The 23,823-nt window shown below is 39.1% G+C and overlaps 3 protein-coding genes across 6 annotated transcripts in view; 2 read left to right on the forward strand and 1 right to left on the reverse strand.

Moving 5' to 3' along the window:
• The window catches only part of VPS35L (VPS35 endosomal protein sorting factor like), a 42,388-nt gene extending 28,024 nt beyond the window's left edge, over positions 1 to 14,364 (forward strand). The window contains exons 27-31 of the mRNA XM_079320641.1: positions 7,539 to 7,678; positions 8,708 to 8,873; positions 10,585 to 10,703; positions 12,961 to 13,107; positions 13,623 to 14,364. Of these exons, the coding sequence (XP_079176767.1) occupies positions 7,539 to 7,678; positions 8,708 to 8,873; positions 10,585 to 10,703; positions 12,961 to 13,107; positions 13,623 to 13,721 (671 nt within the window). The 3' untranslated portion in view covers positions 13,722 to 14,364. The remainder of the gene's footprint in view (positions 1 to 7,538; positions 7,679 to 8,707; positions 8,874 to 10,584; positions 10,704 to 12,960; positions 13,108 to 13,622) is intronic.
• Positions 14,365 to 15,222: 858 nt separating this feature from the next.
• Positions 15,223 to 23,684, reverse strand: KNOP1 (lysine rich nucleolar protein 1). 4 transcript variants are annotated; one of them, XM_079320652.1, is made up of 5 exons: positions 23,613 to 23,684; positions 21,457 to 22,807; positions 18,670 to 18,738; positions 18,135 to 18,212; positions 15,223 to 15,846 (listed from the first exon to the last, which is right to left on the reverse strand). In XM_079320652.1, exons 2-5 carry the CDS (start codon positions 22,804 to 22,806, stop codon positions 15,535 to 15,537), a joined length of 1,809 nt encoding a protein of 602 aa, XP_079176778.1. In that variant the 5' UTR covers position 22,807; positions 23,613 to 23,684; the 3' UTR covers positions 15,223 to 15,534. The 4 variants fall into 4 exon arrangements, with proteins under 4 accessions (XP_079176778.1, XP_079176779.1, XP_079176780.1 ...); XM_079320653.1 differs by lacking the exon at positions 23,613 to 23,684 and adding an exon at positions 23,219 to 23,357; XM_079320654.1 differs by lacking the exon at positions 23,613 to 23,684 and adding an exon at positions 23,024 to 23,046.
• IQCK (IQ motif containing K) overlaps positions 23,373 to 23,823 on the forward strand; it is a gene marked incomplete at its 5' end in the record, with an annotated part of 33,773 nt that continues 33,322 nt past the window's right edge. The window contains 2 exons of the mRNA XM_079320885.1: positions 23,373 to 23,499; positions 23,606 to 23,761. Of these exons, the coding sequence (XP_079177011.1) occupies positions 23,373 to 23,499; positions 23,606 to 23,761 (283 nt within the window). The remainder of the gene's footprint in view (positions 23,500 to 23,605; positions 23,762 to 23,823) is intronic.

Genomic DNA, 23,823 nt, shown 5'->3' on the forward strand with positions numbered 1-23,823 from the left:
AGCAGCAGTTGGTCCATTCTGCTTTTGCTAAAATGAAGCAAGAGCAAAACTGATATTCAGTATCTCACTTCATTTGCCAGGGTTTTATAGTTTTCACTTATTTGTCCCCTAACAAAGCTATTTTGGATATAATTTGTACTCAGAGACATGTCACTTGCATGAGTAATTTACATGTGTTCATCAGGCACTGTCTTGGGACATTTCTTGTGAACTGTCTTTCCATATGTTGATGCACTGAAGTCACATAATGTGTCCTTGAAAGTTACTTTTCAGGCAGTTTAATCTGTATCTCAACTGAATGAGTAAGAAGTAAGAAGTACTGATTAATTCATAACAGCAAATTTCACTCCAGTCAGTTAACTGAGTTAACTGTGCCAATTAGACACTGATCTACTAAAACCAATGCAGCATGAAGTGAAGATTTAAGAGTGTGCCATTAATGATAGCATTAGGCCAGGGAGGGAGACTCTGCCTTGTCTGTAACCTTTATTTCATGCTGATTTGAATTAGCTTAATTGCTTTAAAATTGTGAAGAGAAATAAAGCTGAAAGGTAATGTACCTGATCCAATAGCTCAGTCAGCAGAGCTGCATGCATGAGTTTTGTGCATGCACTTCTTCCTTGAAGATTCCAGCTGGTGTTTGTAGCAGGATGAAGTCTTGGATTTTTCTCAATTTCAAGTTTCTATGTTTCAGTGAGTTGACTTTTCAATAACAAAATTGAGTTCCACAATCTTCTGTTTGGAAGATTTTTCCAAATTGCCACTGTGTCTATCTTGAAAAAGGAGGATGTGCAGGTCATAACAACAAATAAATTTATGAGTCTGGGGATTGCACTGATAAAGTATCAGCAGTTGGAGAGCCACAGCTAATCTGCTTATAGCTGGAAAACTTGGGTTTTTCCTCATTCCCAGCTAAAAAGGGCAGCAGTAGTAACCATCACTCACTGCTCCCTGTTCCTCTGTCCCAGCCTTGCTTGCTTGGATTTGCCACACTTAATCACATCAAATGATTGAACTCATCCAAATGCTTCAGTATTAGAAAATTGTAATTTTTTTGTGGAACAGATTTGCTTTAAGACAGTGGAGTTGGGTCAGAACTGTGAATTTATAGGCTCATGAAATGCCAGTATTAATACACTGGCAGATGTCTGTCTGGGAATGTTCAGAATGTATTAAAAAAGACTGCTGTCTCTTTCATCTCCAGATCCCAAGACATACTTTCAATGAAATAAATCTGTAATTATATTTAAAATGTTTTAGGTGAATTTGCCCTGTTTGTACCTCTGGAGAGCCTATTAAGAGCCCACCTTTGAAAGGAAGGTGCTGGATTTTACAGAGATGAGCTTTTCATTTTTCTTAACTGAGCCACTGAGCACTGCATGCTGCCAACAGAATAATAAATTCTCATTGATCATGCTTTCTGTCATAGGGACTAAATTGAGATTAAATGCATGCTCCATTCTGGACTTCTGAGATACAGGTTTGATTTTCATTGCACACATTTCCTCCCTGGGGAAATGCTACTTTTGTCTGTCAAAAAAGAGCATGAGTTTTTAATGTTTGGGCACAGCATTCAGCAGGTGGGTAGAAATGACAAAACTTCCTGGTAATGTGTGCTAAGCAGCATTTTTGTTTTAAAGGCTGTGAAATCTTTGCTTCACTGGAGAAATAACATGCTGAGTGAATAAGGTAATTCAGCTGATTGTGTCTGACCAATGTCACTGGGATATTGTCAAATACTAAACTTGATAAAAATGGAGAGCCTGTCCCTCAGATCAACTGCTGCAGACCTTTTTGCTTAGCAAATGCAGATTTTAATTCTGAATAAAACACAGTTACACTTAGTAGATTGCAAAAATAATTTCATTTCTACTGCAGAAAATGTTACTTATCCATGAGTGTTCTCTAAAGGTTTCAGTCACACTCTAGAGAAAGTATGGTATGGAATATCTAGTAAGGAATTTTAAATCATAGTCTAATCATGGTTTACTGTTAGATAATAATTTTTAATCTCCTGAAATATTTATAGGTCTGAAGAATATAAATAGAGAGAATTTGAGGTAAAGAATTTAGAGAAATAGGAACATGAAGAGGTTTTCCTAATTACAGATGCTAGCACTCTTGGCTCATGTTTCTCTGGTGACAGTGGTATGTGGTGGCTCTGTTATCTTTTTAAAAATACTGCTTTCCTTAAAGGCAGTAAAAGAGCTTTGGGAAAAGAAGGATTTCATAAGTCTTCATTTGAACAGAACTGTGACCTCTCCTGTTTCCTGGGACTTCCACAGCTGGAGACTTCTCCCTTTCCCTTTTTATTTTCCTTTCTTTTATCTCAGCCAATCACTTTTTATGATGTGAGAGGTGACATCTCTGTCTCTGGAAGCTTTTCAGACTAGTCCTTTATATCAGTTTGTCAGTTCTTCAAGTCTGTCTAGCCCATGACCTGTTTTTGAAAGTGTCTTGTAGCATCTACTCAGGAAACAATAATGTGGAATGATGCTTCAGGTGCAGGTGATTTAATAAATCCTTCCACAAAGCTTGTGGATGGACCAAACTGTGGCATTTAATAAAACAGACCAGCCCATGGGAATTTAATATTTTTAATCAATTTTTTCCTTTTTGGGCTTTGTAGCTTCATATGATAGTAAGTTCCACAGTTACCTGCTGCTTGGAAACCTGATGTTTAGGGGTTCATGTATGTTAAATGTTAGGTGAGTGACTCAGAGCTCACAGCTGATCTGCTGGAGCAGAATTCAGACACTCCTGACTAATTTTCTTATTACTGTCTATGAGATAATGTAGTTGATAAGCTCCTGAAAAATTTCTTCTCACTACTGACTTTTCTAATAAGGAAACAGTTCCATGCCCTAGCACCATTTTTATCTTTTTGTGCTTTTGGAAATGGGGAGATTAGAACTAGATTAGATTTTTCCAGGTATAAATGCCCAACAGCAATATAAGTGATACAGTGACACCTCAGTTATCCATTCCTCTCCTAGTGATTCTTTTAATTGCCTTGCCTTTTCAACAGCTGCTTAGGATGCAGTTTTCAGGAAACCATCTAGAATGACTCCAGAATCTTTCATGAGTGTAAATAGCCTATTTAGAGCTTCTCTTTCTATAGTTATAGCAAGGGCTGCTTCTTTCCCCACATGCCATACTAATATTAGAGTTCATCTGCTGCTTTATTGCTCAGAATTATGAGATCCAGCTTTGCAGGCACGTTCCAGACCAGTCTGCAAACATTGTCACCTCCCAGCTCATCCTAAAGACAAGTCTCTGCAAAACCTTAAGGAATGCAGCAGTTATTTTGCTCCACTGGGAAAACTTTTTATTCCCTCTCCTTTCCCCATCCTCCCCATTCTTTTTTAAGTTATGCACCCTTATGAAGACCTTTTTCCTTATCTTCTTTCAGCTTAGATGTTTAAAATGCCATTTCTATAAGGATAAATTTTAGAAGTTTTTCTAAAATCTAGGTATTCATTAATTAATTACTTTTAAACAATATCACTGGTTCTCTGGAAGACTGGAGAGACTTCTGAGGAATCATTTCTCTCTGCAAAAAGCACACAGACTTTCCAATCTTATATTTTTTTGTATGTCTGCTCATTTGATTTTTTTTTTTCTTCATAATAACAGTAGAAATGATAGTATTTAACTGCAGCAGTTATTATTCCAAAATTTTCAGTGTTACTGGTGGAGCTTTCCTTGCAGACTGCTGCTGATGTGGTACCTCAGTCTTTAGAGATTACATAGAATTGTGGTTGGTTTTTGGGTTGGGTTTTTTTTCTGGGTGGGAAGGGATGCAGTGGGGTGGGATGTGCTCTGCATTTACTGATTACACCTTAAGAATAAAATATCTGTGTCCAATGTGGCTTAGACTGTCTGATGGCCCTGTACAAATCTTCCACTCATGCCTCTGTGTGCCTTTGTCTCTGAGTAGTAATGCCTTGTAACAATTTTTAATCAAGCTGTGCCTAAACCTGGCTCTACCAAGCTTCATCCACATAATTACCTTTTTATCTGCAGCTAATTCATAGTATGAATTAACACAGTATATTCCAGCTCACCAAGCAGCAGTGCATTCATTTTCTAATTTCAAGTTTCTTCCTTGTGGTAAAACTTTTGCAGTGACCTCACCAATGTGAGAAGAAGGAGATTCAAATGTTTACAATGCTTGGTTGTCAAAATAGGAATGAATTAATTTATTTAACAGGAAAAATAGGGTAACAAAGCCCCCATGCTTGCTTCTCAATAATTTTTTGCACTGGAGCACAAGCTTCATTAAATTTCCAACATCTGTTGGATGTGAAAGCAAAATCTTCAGAGTATTAAATTAGGTTTGACAGTGTTGTAAGACAGAAAAGTGGTGTGGAATGCAGAAGATGTGCCTAGTCCCTGTTTCTGTCCTTTGGGTGGACTTAGCCTGGTGTAATTGTAGCTGTGACTAAAAATACTTTGGGTAGGTATGTTCAGCTTGCTCCCTTTTATTCTTTGAAGGTGGACTTAAGGAGTTTAATTGTTTTCCCATCTCTGACTTTGTTCCTCCTTATTTTTGCCTGCCTGAAATCTTATATTTGTATGGTTTAATTTCCTGAGATACAGAAAATACAATGCAAGCTGAATTTTTGTATAGAGACTGATACATAGAAATATGTAGAGACACATGTGGTTGTGTGTAGGTACAATTAAAAATGTGTTACATGTGCCATCATGAATACTGTCAATAGCACAACATCCAACACCAATTTCACTTGTTTTTTTCTTCTGTAGGAGGCTATTTCTGGAAGTGCTGGCTTGGATATCTAAGACTGTTAGTTTTTGTAGCCTGAAGGTCAGCATGTATGCTTGGGGGAAAGATTTATAGGATTATGGTCATCCAAAATGAAGGAGCTGCTGTGAAAGGATGAATTTAGTGAAGCATGAAGTGTGTTACACTGGGAGCAGTGCACAAGATATTAACAGCAGCTGGGCAAGGTTCATCATGGTGATTTGTTATAATGCTCTCCCCTTAGCCAGTTTAACAGTGGTTCACTTAAGAAGCAGTATTGTACTTTAGGCAGATAAGAAAACAGCATCCTTCAACAGAAGAAGCCTAATTTATTTCCTTTTTGTTTTTTTTTTAAATCAAGAATATAAGATTGTTGTGGTTTTCAGTGCTTTTAAAGTGGTTCCTTATATCTTTTGGAAGCCAGGAAAAGCAATGTATGGTTTTGTTTTGAAACATCTCTAGGTAATAGTTTTAAAAATCGACTTTTAAAGATACAGAGAAACCATCATTGCATAACCTCATAATTAATGTAATTCAGAATTAAACACTGATGCTTATTTCATACTTGAAAAAGCAGCATGTCTGTGACAACCTTTTCAGTGAGCCTTTTGTCCAAACTCAGAGCATGTCCTGTATTCTCTGACACCTCTGCCAGGATGGTCATTTTCTGCAGTCTGTAATAAAAACCTTTGCATTGATATGCATTTATTTTTGCTTCTTATGAAGCACATAAATCTTGTATAAATGTGCTTTTAGTGTTCCAGCATAAAACCATTTCATGGTTAGCACAGATTGGCAGGACTTACTGCAAAATGAACATATTCTCCTTTGCCAGTCCTTCTGGGTGTTCCAAAGTGAAATAGAACTATTCTGTGCTGCATTGCTTTTTTGGCTTTTTTGGAAGCAGGGAGGGAAAGGCAAGGAACAAGGATGAAAAGTGTGTGGCCAGAGCCTCAGTGTCCCCACTGTGCTGGGGCAGTGACAGCTCCTCTGCTCAGCCAGGTGAGGAGCAGCTCACGTTCACAGCAACCCCAGCAGGCAAGAAGAGCAAATTGAATCAAATTTCAGGTTTTCAGATTGAAGGTAAGAGGTTTGGGGTTTGCAGAGCAGCAGAAGTTCAGAGGAGAATGTGAAGGATTGTGATTGCTGGGAGAGCAGGCAGTAAATTAGGATGAGGTGCTTTGCAGCTCCTTTTCACTGTGGATGCTGCACAGCTCATCCTCATCCTGTTGGGAAATAACTTCAGAAGACAGGAGCATTCCTTGCACAGACATGGCTACTTTGGTATGCAGACTGTTCTCTGAGGCACATTTTTTCATTTGTCTGATTTGTATGGTGATGTAGGATGTGCATTTTTATTTTTTTTTTCACATGGGACAACTGGAAGTGACAGCAATTCATTTACTTGTGCTAGAATGAACATCTGCTGCTGCCTTCCTTCCTCAAATAAAGCTCAGAGAAACATTACTTACCTTCCTTTGGGTTGCCTATCTAAACTTAGGAGTTGTTTGAATAAACATTCCTTCACCTCAAAAGAAGGACAGTGTGTGATGGAAGGGGATCTGCATTCTAAGCACTAAAAAGTCCAGAAGTGCTTGAGCTCTTATGTGCTGAAAAAACAAGAGTGAAAAGAACTACAGTTTTTCCAAAGCACATGTTTCTCTGGTATTCCTCACAAGCTTAAATTAGACATCAGTTGCTACTATATTTAGCAGATTTGCTTGGAGTCTCAAATGAGTTTTTCCAGAGCAAGCTGTTCTCCTGGGAATGCCCATGCCTGCCTGCCAGTGGTGTCTCCATCCCAGCCCTGCAACACCTCTTGGCTTTCCCCAAAAATTCCCCTTTTGCCTTTGGTAAAAGCTGATTGCATGGCCTGGGTGTCTGTTCCTGTCAAATAAAGATACAATAATAATTCTGAAGGATACTTTGAAATATGTGGCTCAGCAACTTGAGTGGGATGTGGATCCTTGGATAATCTGAAATGTTGCCAAGAAAGGGCAAAACAATGTTGCTGTCAGAAATTTTTTTGTGAACTCAGAATATCTGGGAAGACTTCTAGTAAAAGGGAAAATGTTGTTTTTAATTTGTGAATATTAATAAAGTGAGGAAAAGATGTCCTAGTGTTTGGAGTTTATGTTTTTGTATGATTAGAGACATAATAAAGAGTTATGAAAAACCTCTTAATAGCTATTTTGACAATTTCTCTAATTCCTGTATTGTGATTCTTGGAAAAAATTGTTTTATTTTAGGTAACCAGCAATACCCCAAGTTCTGGTACTAAATTAATATTTTACAATTAGGGATTCTAAATAATTAGGAATATGAAGTTGTTGGTACTTCCTGAGAACTTTAACAGCCTTCTGTGAATGAATTGGTGAACAAGATAGCATGAACCTTTCCCCCCCTTTGGATTCCCCATTCTCCTAGCACAAGCATTTCTTTGATAAGTCACTTTTGTGTCCTGTGCTAATTTCTCATTCTACATGCAACACATATGAAATGATGGTGTCTCCTTGTTATGCAAAGGAGAAGAGTTATTATTTCAGAAATATTGAGGGATGTGGGAACTTCCTTTGGAGAAACAGCATCATTTGAATGAACAGATTTCTCTAGAATCAGAGAACTGCTGAGTTTGTGTTTCTTTACAGTTTCTTTGCACATTCATTTTCTGTAATCTATTTGAAACAAATTCAAAGCAGCCACTGGGTCACAGGTGTGGCTGCCACCACAGCTGGAGTGATCTAACAGCAACTCTATTTTTATTTTGTAGCTGATGCTTTTTTCAAAGCTGCAGTGAGCCTTGTTCCTGAAGTGCCAAAAATGATCAGTGTGGATGGAAAGATGAGACCTTCTGATGCCTTCCTCCTGGAATTCCTTTGTAATTTTTTTTCCACATTATTAGTTGTCCCGGTGAGTTGAGTGTGCATGAAGAGCACATGGGTTGGTACAGACTATTTTGACTTCCCTGTTTGAAAATTTGGAGTACACTGGAGATGCAAGGATTAGTTTTGTGTGAAAGGCTGAATTGGCTGCAGAATCACTCACCCCAATGCAGAATGGAGCAATCATGGGGAGGTGCAGCACTGCCACCCTCACTAACACCTCTCACTAGAAATGGATTTGAGTGAAATCTCACCATGATTTAATTGTGTAAATGTAATTTACTGGTTTATTAGCTAAGTATTCAAAAAACTAATTCATGTAAAGAGCTCTAGTTCCTATTTGTTTCAGTTACTTTGTTATAAGTTGCTTAATCATTTGAATGAAAACAATAATTAGAAGATGTGTTTTGGCGTAGCCTTCCTCTTCTGATGAATATTTCACAGAGTACTGCCATTCTACACCCTTCCAGTTTTTAACTGGCTGTCAATTTTAGAGAGAGATGCAATCTTCCCTCAAATATTTTCAATTATATCTAAAATTGTAAATTAACCTGGAGTAACAGAAAAGTTTGAAGTATATTCCTTTGTTCTTTATTTTCATTTCATGTGAAAAGATTGTTGATGGTCTGTAGCTGACTTCTCAGTGTGGGTGTTCTTCTGAAACTCATAATGATATGAGTTTCACTACAGCTTACTGATGTGATTTTTAATAATGAAATCTACCCTATGTTTAATTTTAGAGGCTTAGCTGTTAAGAAGCTGACAATTAATTTTTGTACTGCTCCCCCATGACTACAAAACAAAGCATTTCAAAGTTTGTGGAGGCTGCCTGGATCATGTTCTCATTATGGTCAAATGGGCATTTTAGATGGAAACTGGAAAAAAAAATTGTAAAGGATTTGCAGGAAGCACACTTTAATTATCAGCTTTAATTATATTGTAATTCTGCTTTTTTAGAGCTCAAACTGTGACTCTACACCACTGAATGACTGCAAATAATCCTATTTTGTTGCAGGGTTGTGGTGCTGCTTTTGACCCTCTTTTTCCTTCTCTGTAGGACCACCCAGAACAGGGAGTGTTGTTCCTTGTGAGAGGGTTACTCAATGTGATCCAGGATTACACCTGGGAGGATAACAGTGATGACAAAGTCAGGATTTATACTCATGTTTTACATCTGCTGTCTGCAATGACTCAAGAATCATTTATCTACCATGTAGATAAAGGTAATACCTGGGGGGGCTCCTTGCATTCCACCAGGACATTTGTAGAATTATCTTATCACTGTTAATTAATGAAGAATCAGTCTCACAGAATGGATTATTCTTCTATCCAGTTCCAGGTATTGTGATTTAGAATAATCCCAGGATCTGGCTTCTGTCAGTCCTTTCAACTGTAGAGTGGGTTACTTTGCTTCTGGTGGTGCTGGTGTAATGGGAACTCTTCAAGTAAAGATTATGCATATGAAGGGTTTTATTCAAGTCTAAAGGATCAACTTGATTTATATTTATCCTTGGTGTTTCATCCACACTTATTAACAACTCCAGATCTCAGAATGTAAAGCCTGGTGTTCATTATTTAAATGATGTCTTTGCTGCTTTGAAGGCAGGCTTTCAGTTTTGGAAATTGCAGCAACTTACAAAAATATTCAGAATAGCTAGAAAGTTCTAAAGATCTTACATTTTGTAAAATAGCTGTCATTTTGTTCTTGTAATAATTTTTGGAATGTTTTGATATGCTCTAAAATTTGAATATTTGCTTTCTGATTATAGATTACTAAATTAGAGTAATAAATCAAAATCCTTGAAAACATCCTAGAAGATGAATGAGTAAGAGAGGCCAAGATGATTTGACTTTTCCTTTCAGTTGCACAGGACTTTGAGAGAGGGGCAGGTTTTGGAATGTGTTCTGCAGTTCTTGTGGTGAATAGTTTGTCAGATTTACCACCCATGAGCAGCACAGAAAACAGCAGCCAGTGGAAATGCTGCTGTGTAGTAAACCTGCTGTTCAAATTCTGGAAGGAAGCAGCTTTAGCTTTTCTTTCACTTCATTTTTTATATAACCAAAATAGCTGCATAATCCCAAGATGAGAAATCTAAATTAATTAGATTTTAATGGAGACAAGCATGGAAATATAAATTAGTGATTTTTCCCCATAGTAGGGCAATGGGGTTTTTTCCTAGGTGGACCTTGTACCTTGGCTTCTTAAAATGAAGTTTACTTGGAAACAGGGGATTATATTTTATCTTTTGTGCTTTCTGATTTACCTAGAATACATTTAAACCTAAAAACTTCTTTTGCTCTACTTTTTAATAGAACATAAATTAGGAAAAAGACATGTTTAAAATCACAATGATATAAGCTGTAAAAACTTGAAGAGCTCTCTCCCTCCCAAGAATCCTTTAAGGTGTCTGAAAATGAAAATCCACTTTTTGAATTTCTCTCCATGACTTTGAGATAATCATGGATTTATTTGAAAGAAAAAAATTAAATAAAATGCAGTTTCTTTTGAAAAGAAACTAAATTTTCACTAAATAAAACAAAATGTTTGGCTCAGTGCTGCTGCCAAATTGAAAATTATGTCAATACTCTTCTAAAGTGAAGGCAGCAGGAATCTATCTCTGTGGAAAACTTGAAAATTGACATGATATGTTGCTTAATATCAAGTCTAGGAGATATTTGTGAACCTGGCTGCATCCAAGAATACAGGAGTGGCTTTAAGCTAAAAGACTCTTCTGAGTGTTTTGTTCCTAAAACCAAAAGGACATAGTAGGCAGTCAAGTGACAGGCACTTAAAAAACATAGTTCTGTTTGTGTTTGATGGAGGAGGGTCATTTTATGAACTCCAAATGTGGTCTTCTATCAGTATATGATGTTTTCAATACAAATAAATGTACAGCTCTTTAGCCAGAGCTGAGCTTGAATTCATCTCTGCAGTTGATTCCAATGATGCTCTGTATGGTGGAGACTCCAAGTTCCTGGCTGAAATTAATAAACTGAGTGAAACAGTGGTGTCCCAGATCCTGGATCACCTGAAAACCCTGGGGAAGGAGGAGGTATGTTCTTACTCAGCTGCATTCTGTACAAAACCAAAAGGGATTTGAAGAAACAGACCACCTTTGACCAGGACTTGGTCTTTTTGAAAGCTTCAGGAACCTCATAACAACAGGAAATTGGGTATTTTTGCTTGTTTAGAAAATGAGAACATCACATAGGCAGGTCTGTGGTGGAGACACCTGAGGATGTCCAGTTCTGTAATGAGCAAAGTGAGAATTCTGTTAGTCTATTACTGGGGAAATACAGTGAAAACCACCTATAATTATAAAAGTTTCAGATCCCAGGCACTAAGATGATATCAGGAGGGAGGAAACAGTTATTTTGTCTTTACTCTGACTTTAGTATATTTGTTCAATATAAAATAAAGAAACCTCTAGGCAGCTTACTGGATTTTGTGATTGGAATTCAGAGGCTCTGAGGGATCAAATCTAACTTAATGGATTGTATGTGAGAGGCAGGTGAGTGATGTTTGCTGAAGTAATGAGAACTCACTGTTCTCTTCATGTCCTTGTTTCTGAGAATGGACCCTGGCCTGGGTGGCTGCTATTGATGGAAACCTTGTGCCTGGGAGGGGAGGGCAGGGTGTCATTGATCTGATGGCATTTTTCTGATGGGCTCTTTGCCCTGTAGCCCAGAGTGTTTGCCAATACAGAATGTGTTAAGTGATACATATTGGGAGAACACTGTGCTAAGTTTAGCATTTCCTCTGCTTTTGCTATCCTGTTTGTCCTTCCTTGAACAATGGCAGGGATGTAAAATGAAAATATCCTTTGCTCAAATCCTCTAATCATTGTACAAATCACCACAGGGAACAGTTCTTCTTTTTCAGAAGAGTAGCAGCAAAAACAACCATTCTAACATAGCTGAGAATGTCCAACCAGGGCTTGGAAGAAAATTTAAACAGAGTTTTCAGGACTGTGGGTTGTATATTAGAGATTTTTTTTTTAATCTGACTCCTGTATGGAATTTGTGGGTAGGAATGTTTGTAGGGCTTGAAATCCATTGTTTCTGAAAGGCTTTTGTTTTCTCCTTTCAAGCTTGCTTTGAGTAAGGAGATCCTGTGTTGGTTCACTGAGGCTGTTGTTGCAGAGAAAACTGGATTTTAAGCAGCACAGAGATACACCCTTGGCTCTGCAGCCTTGTCCCTCTGTCCATCCTTATTTACAAAGAGGGACCATTTGTTTTTCTTTGTTGTGTGAAAGTCATTGAGACATTTAGATAAAAAACTGCTTTGTAAGAATGAATGGTTGTTTGAGGAAGCTGTTGTTGCTGAGGAAATAGAAGTGATGAGAATATTGTCAGAGTAAAGCTAAAGTAAAGCTGGTTATAAAATCACTGTGGTGTTTGGATTGCCTCAGTGTTAGTGACCTTTTATTATTCATCTTCTTGGCTGCTCATTTAAATGAACAAGGCTCTAATGATTTTGTGTTTTTATTGGTTCATTTCCTTTAAAAGCTGTAAAGGAAAATAAATTTTTCTCACAATAAAATCCTTTCACCAAAATGACAATTTGGAAGAGAACAATGCATCTTATTGTTAACACAGTTGTCTTTTCACAGTATTAGAGAATGCTTCATTTATGTGACAATGCTGGAATAGAAATTTTTAGTTCTGGACAGTTCTGTAAAGTTCAAGCTGTTTCTGGTCAAGAGAACATGTAGAATGAATCCTCTCTTGCCTTCTGTGTGGGAAGACTGCCCTTATGCTCCTTAAGGTCCCTTCTCAGCAATTTTAGAAGAAGTAGCCACAAATATGGTGCAAATGTGTTCCTATCAACAGAGTTTCAGTGCAAGAACAGCAAAGAAGAAACACCTTTGGTTAAATAAATAAATAAAAGTAGAATAGACTGGGGGGAAAAGGACCTGAAGTTGCATTAATTTAGATTGGTGATAGTGGTGTCTAAAATTTACAGCTGGGGTGCTCCAAGGGCAAGGGTGGTTGGTGGGAGGCTGATTTCTGTGCAGGGAGTCTGGGGCTGTAGAATTCAGACCCACATGCTGTGCTGTGCCAAAGGTGATGATGAGATGTAGGAATCTTGTGTAATTATTTTCTTTACAGCAGCTTATGTTGGTATACAGCTACTTGTGTTTGTTGCATTTTGAATAGAATATGAAAACCATGAGTGTATTCTTATATCTGTAACTATTTGTTGTGTGTTATAAAATGAGTCCTTTGAACCTCTGAGAGCTCAGAGGAGCTGGTGAGGTTCAGCTGGGTGTTTTGCAGTAATATGGAATATTTTTGTTTCCATGGCAGACCCTGAAGAGGCAGAGCCAGCTGGCACATTATTTCTTTAACACCATCCTGGCCCATGGGGACCTAAGGAACAACAGACTGAACCAGCTCTCAGTCAATCTCTGGAACCTTGCTCAGAAACATGGATTTGCTGACACCAAGACTATGGTAAGGGAGGGACACACACAATGCAGACAGACTTAGTTCTTAGTGTTTTTTCCACTCTTTATTTGGGAAAAGGTAACATTTTCTTGATCTGAATAAACCTCATCTGTTTACAAGCTGCTGTCTTAAAACCCCAGCAATTTATTTTTTCAATGCTTAATAAAAAAGCAGCTTTTCTCACTTCAAGTGGCATGCAACTTTCTAGGATTTTAATAGTATGGCAAGCATTAAGGAGCATGAAAGAGTTGGTTGTTCTTTACTTTTTGTTCAGCATAAGAGAAATACTGCATTTTTATTTTGTGGAACTGCCTGGTGAAAGCTTGTAAAGTGGCATTTGAGAGCCTTTTAAAACATACACATGATAATGAGCTCTGGAAAAAGCAATGCCAAGTGCTCCCAAAGCCAGTGAAATTTAGGGAAAATCCTGAGACTGGTTAAAACACCTTCACAAAGATATAAACTGATGGCTATGAAATAAGAGACTGAAAATCTCCCAACACCTTTCTTTTCAAATCTAGGTGAAAACCCTGGAATACATCAAGAGGCAGAGCAAACAGCCTGAAATGAGTCATTTGACAGACCTGGCCCTTAGGCTGCCTCTGCAGTCCAGGACCTGATGAGTGTCTCTTCTCAGGAGTCACCTGCACAGGGCAGCAGGGCCAAAAATCCCTGATCTCCATTCTGAGTGAAGGAGTTCAGTGCATTTTTACTTTCCTCAGTCATACACATTTACTTGGGCATCAGGTAAAACTGTTGTGAGTGCAATAATTTAACCTGAGTTTCTGGATCCAGTTTTACCATAGTGTGGTTATTTTTAATGCTGATTTGCATTCAGTACACAGTATTTTGAACCCCTATGGTTGCAAAAGCCTTTTGAGATCTAATCTGTTGTAATTTTAACAAAAAAAAATGAAGATAATCTGTACAAATGAATTCACAGCCTCAAAACTTCATCCCTCTTGCAGAATATTCTTTCTCCTCTGCAGAAAGCAGCATTTTAATATAACAGACTAAGTTGTGTCTCTGCTTTGGGATGCTGCCAGCATTTGTCTGGCAGGTTCTTGTAGCAGAGAAAAATGGCTGAGGTGTTACTGTTCTAACTTCTACAATAAATTTTCACAGACAGGTTTTCATTTTAGTCCAGTGGTGTTTTGTAAAATGGAAGGAATCTTGTAAGTGTTGCAAAGGAAAATGGAAATTATGCAAAGTCCTCTATATTTGCAAAGTATGCTGTCACTAAATAAAGGAATTTGCAGTTCATCTGTGTGTTCTGAGAGCTTCTTTCTTTGTGTATCCAAATCTATCACCTTACCCTTGTGGAATTTAGTTACATGTATGGTTATTATTTCTAATAAAATTTCATTTTCACCATCTCTGCATGATGGTAAGGAACCATGTTGAGACCTTTATCTATTGCTACTTTTGCTTAGTGGTTTTTTGGTTTTTTTTTCTTGCCAGGCAAGTAGCTGAGGGCTTGAATTCAGCATTTATTTCAAACCAGAAGAGAAAACAGAACCTCAACTACCTGAATTTCAGTAAACAAGAGCCAAAACCTTGAAGGGCTGGTAGAAGCTGGTGCTGAACACTGAGAGCAGTGATGCAAAACAGCCTCTTGTTGAGGTAGTGGTGGTTTTAAATGACAATTTAAAGGTTTTCTCAAAGACTTGGCAACCCCTCAGAGGGAGTCTCAGCACCATTTCACTTCCTCTCAAGAGTTGCCCAAAATGCATCAGAACCAAGTGTTATTTTGTTAAGTGTTTTCTGCTGGAGCAGTCCAGTGCAGGGGACTATTGTGGAAAGTCAGGTAGTCTTAAAAGATAAAGAAATGTAAAAAACATAAAGAATAGCTCTGTTGTGCTACTTTTCAATACTTTTTTTTTTAACTTTCATCTTTAGGTAACAGGTGCTGATTGAAAATCCAGCTGCCAGAGCATAGTTCAGATATAAAGGATGTTCAATGCTATCCCATATTATAAAGATGTTAGATTTTTAAGTTAAAAGTTTGCCCTCATCAAACTTGAGACTAGCATGTCTTCAAAGTAAAGCACCATCATTTTGTACCACTGAGTGTAAAAAAAAATGAACATTTTACAGAACAATAAAATCCTTTTGAATCACTTAAGATATAGGTAAGTTTATTAAATCAACATTTAAAAAAAAAAATCTGAATTTCAGCTAATTGCAGGTGTGGCACACATCTTCAGTCTCTGAAGGAGGCTCTCTCTTGCCTTGCAGAAAAAACATGGTAAAGGTTTCAAGAACTGAACTGTGTGGATGAAGTGAGGACCCAGCTCCACTGGTAGATGCAGTTGAAAACTTGTACTTTAAGTACCTCATAAATCAAGTTTCTTCAGCCTTTTGGTATTATATTTCAAGTAAAAAGATGTGGAAGGTAAAAAGAAATTTCACTCTTTTTATTACTTCTGAGTTTTAATCTTCAAATTTTATAGATCTAGATGCATATTTGTCTATGTATCCTTTTTTGTTGGCAGTGGGCTGAAATCCAAGACCAATTCCTCTGTGTTGCTTCAAGTCCATTGCTTTATCAAACTCCATCTTCAGAGCCTGCTGTAACTTCTCCTGCCCTTCCATGTTCAGAGCCATGTTGGGTTTGTTTGTAGTTGCTGAGGGATTTTGGAAAGGCACAGAATCCTTTTTAAAGCCACCCATCAGTCTAAAAAACTTCATTTGCTCTGCAGAACTTTTAAAAGTAGCTGTACTCCACTGTCCAAACTTGGAATCCTGTGAGGCAAAACAAAGTTAACACTGAGAAATCCCAAGACCAAGGAAGAATTTCTGGCTGTGCAGCAGGAGAACAGCACAGCCTGACAGGGGGGGTGAAGCTGTCACTCCATGGGCAGAACCTCTCAGGGGATGTGGTAAAACACTGACCTGAGTGCAGCTTCCTCAGCACTTCATTTGAACCTGGGGTTAATGTGCTTTGAGAATCTCCTTAGTCCAGCTCCAAGAGCCAGACAGCATCTCTTATTCTAAGAAAACTCTCAGACTGAATCCTCTGGCACTGGCACTGTGCAGGGTTGTCTTCTCTCTTATTCTAAGAAAACTCTCAGACTGAATCCTCTGGCACTGGCACTGTGCAGGGTTGTCTTTTCTAGTTAGGGAGCTGCTGTTTTGTTAATTGTGGACACTGCTCAATCTGGCTTATAAACTTTTTGGCAATCTCATCCCACTAATTACAGCTAATATTGCAAGGCTGTAAAACCAGAGGGCCTCCTCTGTCCACCAGGACTTAGTCTAGTGCTCTTAAAGCCTCATCTGCCCTGAATTTGGGAGCAAACTCCCATGGTTTGCTGTGTTCTTTGTATTACTGTATTTGTATTTAACTGTACTCTCTGAACTAGATCACCCCTTCAGGATTTTTCTTCTGTCTGCAGATTCAGACTCCTTTCTGAGGAGGCAATGTCCAGCTAAAAAGAGAATTCAGCTGTTTGTGGAAAACCCCAGCATTTACAAAGTTCATGAACTTTTGACTTACCTAAGAACAGGCTCCATTATTAAAAGGTATATTTGTTATTGAGCTATAGCTATGCAGTCATTTAGAAGTATTTTTGGCAGGATTTGTACTCCGAATTATTTCTTTAAAATTTGGCATGATACTAAATGGCAGAATATTAATTAAAATATTAATTAAATACACTAAGCTGGCTACATCAAAGGGAAAAAAAAAAAAAAGTGAATTCAGTGGTATGTTTAGGTCAGCCTGAAATCCTTCCAACAGAACAGTTGCAGCTAGCATGAAACATTCTCCAGCAAACAGCCAACAGGACACACAGCATTCTAGCCAACTGCAGGCAAGCTACAGCAGGGGTTTTAAGGTAAAAAAATGCAAAACTGGAGTATCATTCACTATCACAGACCAGAACACCTGGTATTAAAAGAAAACTGCCCATAATACTTCAGCCTTTTGACCTAGCACACAGGTAACCTGCTGTACAAGCCCAGTCTGTGACACAGATACACACAAGACACAGATAAATAAATATAAATCCTCCCTTTGCAATGGAAGACATCTGCACAGATACAAATATAATTATGGCTTGTCAAAACTCTGTTTTTAAGTGAGCTGCTGGCAGCACTGCACACAGCTTTTGCTGAAGAATTTCCAGCTCACTCTTTGTGGAGGTGATGAATTAGTTTTCACAGCTTCTATTTTTCTGCATACTACTAAACAGAGACAGATCAGTGCCAAAGAACTGAGATCTCCTGCCAAGGATGTAATTTTTCTCAATGACTTCAGAGAATATTAGACAGTTGTAGTTCCAGAGCTACACAGACTCCCTCCCACTATGTCAGATGCACAGAAGTTGTTGCTGGCATTTGTTTGAGGCATATTCCAGCTTTCCAGGCATCCTGGCAGTCCTGCAGAACAACAGAAGCCTGAACTAGTAGCAAAGCTTTCTGTCCACCTCAATCTTCTCACCCCTGGCACTACTGCAAGTTTCCACGACCTTACTGTGAATCTATCAGGAGCCAGGCTGAGTAGGATGCAAAAAAAAAAAAAAAAAATCAAAAATAATCTTCCAAAGAGGTGGAGGAAAGATGCAGAAGCCATGAGAGGACTCTAAACACCACACAGGTGATTTTTACCACCCCCTTTACCTTTCCATGTGGGTCCCTGTTGCTGAATGTGTGCAAAGTCCTGCAAGACTTTGTGAGAAATCACACACACTTCAGTGACTGCTGCATCCACAGCCCAAAAAACATTTCTATTTCACAGTAAGCAGAAAATGCTTCTGTAGCAATTTTTGATGGCTCATTCTGCAGAGGAACCAGAGGAAATGTTGCTTTTGAGGACTGAGGATGGGAATTAGAGCACTGCACAATGCCAAGGAGTTCAGCTCAGCTCTCAGGCTCTTGGCACTGCAGCTCGTTTACAGCATGACCTGAAATCTGCAGCCAGAAGGAACACTGTGCCTGAGCCACACACAGAACAGAACACTGTGTTTTTTACAGGAACCTGCCCTGGCACACACTATTTCACCAGGCTGAGGTCTAAACTCACACATTACCTGTCCCCCTTTGGAGGTGAGAGCCTTGGTTTTGCCAGATTCTCTATCAATTTCTTCTTGCAGGGCCTGTCGCCTCACCTAGTGTGCAGAAAAATTACACATAAGACTCATGTCCTGTGTGTTAAATGGCAATTCACAATGAAATAATAAGAGAAATAATAATTAGTTATCTTCAGAATTTTGTAAGGGCAATTAAAAGTTGCATGGGGTTCTTACACATATGAGAACTGTAATCTTTGAGTGGATGTTAAATGAGTGTTTTGCTGTATCAGGTAAGTCTAATTTTTTAACTGCAGACAACATTGATGAGAGGCAAAAAAAATTGTGTATTTAGCTTAATAAGTTACTTAGTTTTGACATTGACTGGAGCTGTACATTTTGGACTTAACCTACTCATAAAGCAGATTTTAAACAAAGCTTTATTTGGGGAAATCTAAACATAGATAAGCAACAAAGCAGCTTTTTTGTATCAATTTCTATGCATATGTTAAATGCTGACTTGCTTCAGATCTTACCCAGCTAGGACACAGCATACCTTGTCTATGCTAATTTCATCACAATTTCCTTTCTTTTCACAGACAATAATGACACCATCTAGATGTTCCTGTAAGACAGGAAAAAGCTTGTATGGTTATTTTTATCCATTCTGGTTAATTAGAATTTACACAGCTTTGACCACAAAAGTAGTTAAAACACTAAGCAATCAACAGTACTGTTTTGGGGCAAGAAGAAATAAGATCTAAGATGAAAATGCCAATTAAATCTGTGTTTTCCTGTGGAATAAACCTCACAGAGAGGTTTTAAGGTGGGCCTAAATCACTGCCCCCAGCTTTTCTCTTCCAAATCTGTATTTTGGAGAAGCTTTTTGGGCACCCAGTACAACAGGGTAAGGAGTAAGTCCAGGATGGTGGTAAATAAGAGCCATAAGCTTTAGACCAGCCTGGAAAAAGTGGCCAAAGGGAAGATCTATTGCTACAGCCAACACAATAAACCATGCATGAAACAGCCAAGGAAATGACAAGGAAAAGATTTGCAACATACTTCTGTCAGCAGAACCTGCTGTTACTTTTTGGAGGCTTTATTATATTAAAAGCCATCAATGATTTATCTCATTTTCCAAAGCTGCCTTTATACACTGCCCTCACACACAAGCACATGCACTGTTAAAAATGTGAGAATGCTGTCTGCAGGAGGGAGAGCTCATGCTCTTGGATAAAAAGAAGAAACCAAAAACAACCCTCAATTTACTTCTAGGTGGCCTGGTACTGTCTTTTCACATCTATTAAAACAAGCAGGTAAACCATCCTGATAGGATTCTGCAAACAACTGCAGAATAATTTTTTCTTTTTAGCCAGAAGGAGGGAGCTCCCCCATCCCTGCTAATTCCCAGCACAGTGCTGACTGCTGAGTGGAAAAAACTGCCCCGTGGAGATGTGCCAAGCTGCCCCCAAGGGCAGGAAAAGGAGCCTGGTCACATGCAGGGCTGTGCTGGCAAAATCAAAGAGCAAACTGAGCCCTCACTCTGCCCCAGCTGACTGCAGTGACATCCAGTGAGAAATAAAACATCACTGATAGAAAGGGGGTATCACTCCACAATCTTTACATTTGCTCCTTTACTTGCAGGACAAGCCCAACAGGATTTTTCAGGACATGCAGAGTGTGTGACATGCTGTAGATTAAAACATTCCAGGACTATGGCACAGTTTCATTTATTAGTGCAATGTCTTTTGGCCTGTCAGGAACTAGAACTAGCTAGAACTGATTAACTCAGACTTCTCAATCTTCAGATTTTCTTTTCAGTAGTTTTTTATTATTAAAGGAGCTGCCTATGAGAAAGAAGAATAAAACATGCATCATCCCACTCCAACAAGGTATTTGCTGTGGTTTCCATATTAACTGGTCATGAGAGTTTCCATGTCATTGTAGAGCTTATCTTGCCTCTACACAATGTAAGCAGCTGCAAAATCCAAATAATGCCCAACAACCTCAAAAAGGCAATGTCAATTTAATTAGAAAATATATCCAGCAATAAAACCACCTTATCCTTTTGAAAGGTCAAAAGGAGAAATCCAACTTGAAAGCCCCAAAAATCTGCTCACCTCATGGCTGATAAGCACACACACTGCCCTCACAAACCCCTGTGAAAAAAAAACTGTATCTGGGTCTCCACATGAATCTATATTTAATTATTAGCACCAGGCAGCTGCCAGATTTCCATACAAATTGTGGAAACTGCACTTGAGTGCATGACAAAGCAAAAGCTTGAGAAGTAGCTCACATTATGGTCTGCTCAACCCTTAGCTTACAAAAATCTTCACTGATACCTTCCTCACTAGTGCTTGACATTTAAATAAGCCAAGCATTCAGAATTCTTGATAGAAAGCAGCTGGAGTGCAGCTTCCCAATACCTACAGAAATAAAAATAACCTCCCAGTGATTTGCAATGTGCTGTTTTCAAAGTTAAGTTTAAGCAGCTCAAAATACAGATAGATACCCATTGATTTTCTGAGCATCTCACAGCTTCACTCCCAAAGATAACACCAGAATTTGGGCATGTGGGTATTAACTTTTGGCACCCTTAGCTTTAAAACATGACTTGGATCAGAGAAAGAAAAAACTTCTGCATTTCAAGTTTTTCATCAGTTCCTCCCCATGTTCATTTTACCTCACAAGTGGAAAGTACTGCAAGAGTCTGGGATGGGATTTCAGTCACTCAGGATACAATCCCTGTTACAATTTACACAGTTCTCATGTCTATTTATTTTCTTGCAAAGATTTAGTGTTTTAATTAACACTGTGTGTTTATATCTTTAGTATTTTTCTATCAGAATGTGACTTTCAATGCTCTTGGCCCAATCTATACTTAGGATTTCTAGGATTTTCTTGGAAGTTTTGTCAGAATTAGTCAACAGGTTTTGGCTAACTTTCCCCTTTGTTTCTAACATTACCTAATTCCAGCACTGACAGCAGCAAAGCTTGAGGAAAATCTAATAAACAGATGAATTCCTGCTGCCAGTTACCACCTACTCAGGGGAAATGACATTGTATTAAACTCCTGTTTTATGAAGAGAGTTCCCACTTTGCTAAAAGCAACTGAGCACATAGGACTGTACAAACCCACTTTGTTTTTGGGCCAATATTTACATTTTCCCAGCTGACACACCCCCTGAGTGTCCCAGATCAGCTCAGCTGGAGCCCAGTGCTGGGGCTGCAGCTTTGATCCCTGCACTGAAGAGCTGCACTTGATCCTTGTGGGTCCCAAAAACTGCCCAAAAGGTTTTCAGTTCCTTAGGAGGGTGCAAAGCTGCTCTCCACAACTTACCAGTGACTCTTTCCATGGTGATTCTGTCTTGATCTTGTTTGGATCTGCTTTTGGGTCTGGTTCTTCAGCCATGTCCTGTGCTGGTACTTTTTTCCTTTTTTTCATTTTTCTGTCACATAGAACAGGATTACTATTGCATAATGTTACAGCATGCCCTGTAACACACTGAGCTCTCTCCAGTTCACTCTCTTTGCTCTTTTCATTGCTCTCTAGTAGCATTTTTTGGCTTTTAGAGGAACTGTCATTGTTTAAAGAAACTTCTGAATTTGCTGTTTCGTCCTCCTTCTTAATTTTCTTCTTTTTCTTCTTACTGACTTCATTATTATCCTTGAAATTCTTCCCTTCTTTCTTTCCAGACAGCTCTTCTTCCTCAAGCTCAGCTTCTTGCTGTGCTGGGAGATGCTTCTCAGGAATGCTGTGACTGCAGTCTGGCACATCTTCACAGGCTGAGGAAGAAATTTCTTTTCTTTTCTTCTTCTTCTTCCTCTCTTTGGTATTCCCAAAGTTCTTAATTTTGTCCTCTTCCTCTCTGCTTGTCAATGGAAATTCCCAGGAATTATCTTTTTTCCTTTTTCTGAAGTCACTTAATGCAGTGGGGCTACCAGGAACTTGCATGTTATCCTCATTATCTGCCAGTGGTAAAAAGCAGTCAGACTTCTCTTTCTCTTTCTTTTTCTTCTTCTTCTTTCTTTTCACACAACCCTCCCCACCATTGTGGGCATTACCTGTGTCACAGTTTTTACCCATAAAAACTGCTTCTTGTGCAATGTGTTTGTGGCTGTCTTTACAAACTTTTGCAGATTGTTTTTGTTCACTGTCCTGAATGTCCTCTAATGAAAAACTGCCTTTCTTCTTTTTTTTCTTTTTTACCTCACCATCCAATTCCATATCCAAAGCAGTATCCTTTATCTTTCTTTTTAAAGACAATTCCTTTTTCTTAGTCCCATGTGTGAGATGATTTGAAAGCTCCATGTCACTACTGTCATTCTCCAAGGAGAAACTACACCGGACTTTTTTTTTCTTCTTTTTGAGTATTTTAATTCGTTCCTCTGATTCTTCATGAAGTTGTAAATCCAGATGACCTTTCATATTCACAAAGCTTTCTAAATGAGCTTCTCTGAGTAATTCACAGTCAACCTTCTTCTTCTTGTTTTTCTTACCATCCTTTGGTTGCAATTTGTGTAAACATTCATCTTTTAAATTTTCCTTTTTCCTTTTCTTTTTCTTGAGATGGCCATTGTTCTCAGTTTTAATGACAGTTTGAACATCTTCCTCAATTTTAATGATAGTCTTCACTTTTTTCTTTACAGGCTCCTCATGAAATTCTTTTCTCTTTTTCTTTATTGTCATTCTAAAAAAAGAAATGAAGATGTGAGTGAACTGCTCCAAAGAGACGATGTCTTAATTTACTTTATTCTGAAACCATTCCTTATCTCCCATTGTCCCTGACACACTTCCTAATTTCAGTCTGCTTTCTGTGATGGGGAACCAGACTATACTGACATACAAACACATACAGAAAATACATTTACTGGACCAATTCATTTTACCCTGTTGTTGAGTGTACCTTGTCCTAGTTAGTTTGCAAGGTTCTCTTTGTGTTTCACAGCAGAATATAACATTTTCACAGAAATACCTGGAACAGCAAAACACACCCGTGTGTGTATATAAACAAATACAATTAGGGTGTGATTTTTCACTTAACACTGAACTTCACACCACTCTACTGCCCACTCAGCATTGCAACATCCTTCTAACGCACCTTAATTATCACTTTAGATTTTCTTCCATCTGTGATTTTTTATCTTTTCTCAGGACACTCATGCCAACGAATTGGCTACAACAGAGAAGCCTTTAGCACTCCCTTGCTGAGAAACAGTAATTGCTACTCGGTTTGTAATAAATAAACACACAAGATGTCAGGAGGGGATCCTGTCAAAAGAACAGCCGGTCCAGCACAGCTCACCGCGCCCGCCCACGGGCCGCACACCGGGCAGGGGGCGGCGGCCCGAGTCCCGCCCGGGCCCGCCACCAGCGCATCCCGTGCCGGACCGGGCCGGACCGAACCGAACCGAACCGAACCGAACCGAACCGGACCGAACCGAACCGGGCCGAACCGAACCGAACCGAACCGAACCGGACCGTGCAGCGCTCACCTCCCGCGCCCACGTGCAGCGCGCGCCGCCGCCCCGGAAGCGATCGCGCTCGCGCCCCGCCCCGCGCGGGCGCTGCCGGAGCCGTTGCCGCGGCAACGCGCGCGACGCGGCCATGGCGGCGGGCGGGCCGCGGGCCGGGGGCGGCGCAGGTGGGAGCCCCGGACCGGCTCCGGTTCTGGGCCCGGTTCTGGGTCCGGTTCTGCTGTGCTCT

Source organism: Erithacus rubecula (genome assembly GCF_903797595.1).
Source record: "Erithacus rubecula genome assembly, chromosome: 17".
NCBI lineage: Eukaryota > Metazoa > Chordata > Aves > Passeriformes > Muscicapidae > Erithacus > Erithacus rubecula.

Excerpts from the sequence above, each read along its gene's own strand:
- KNOP1 (XM_079320651.1), bottom strand. Across the intron at positions 18,213-18,669 it reads ATGAAATTAGCATAGACAAG|GTGAGGCGACAGGCCCTGCA; the intron begins GTATGCTGTGTC and ends TCTGCACACTAG. Across the intron at positions 15,847-18,134 it reads TCACCTCCAAAGGGGGACAG|GATTCCAAGTTTGGACAGTG; the intron begins GTAATGTGTGAG and ends TTTGCCTCACAG.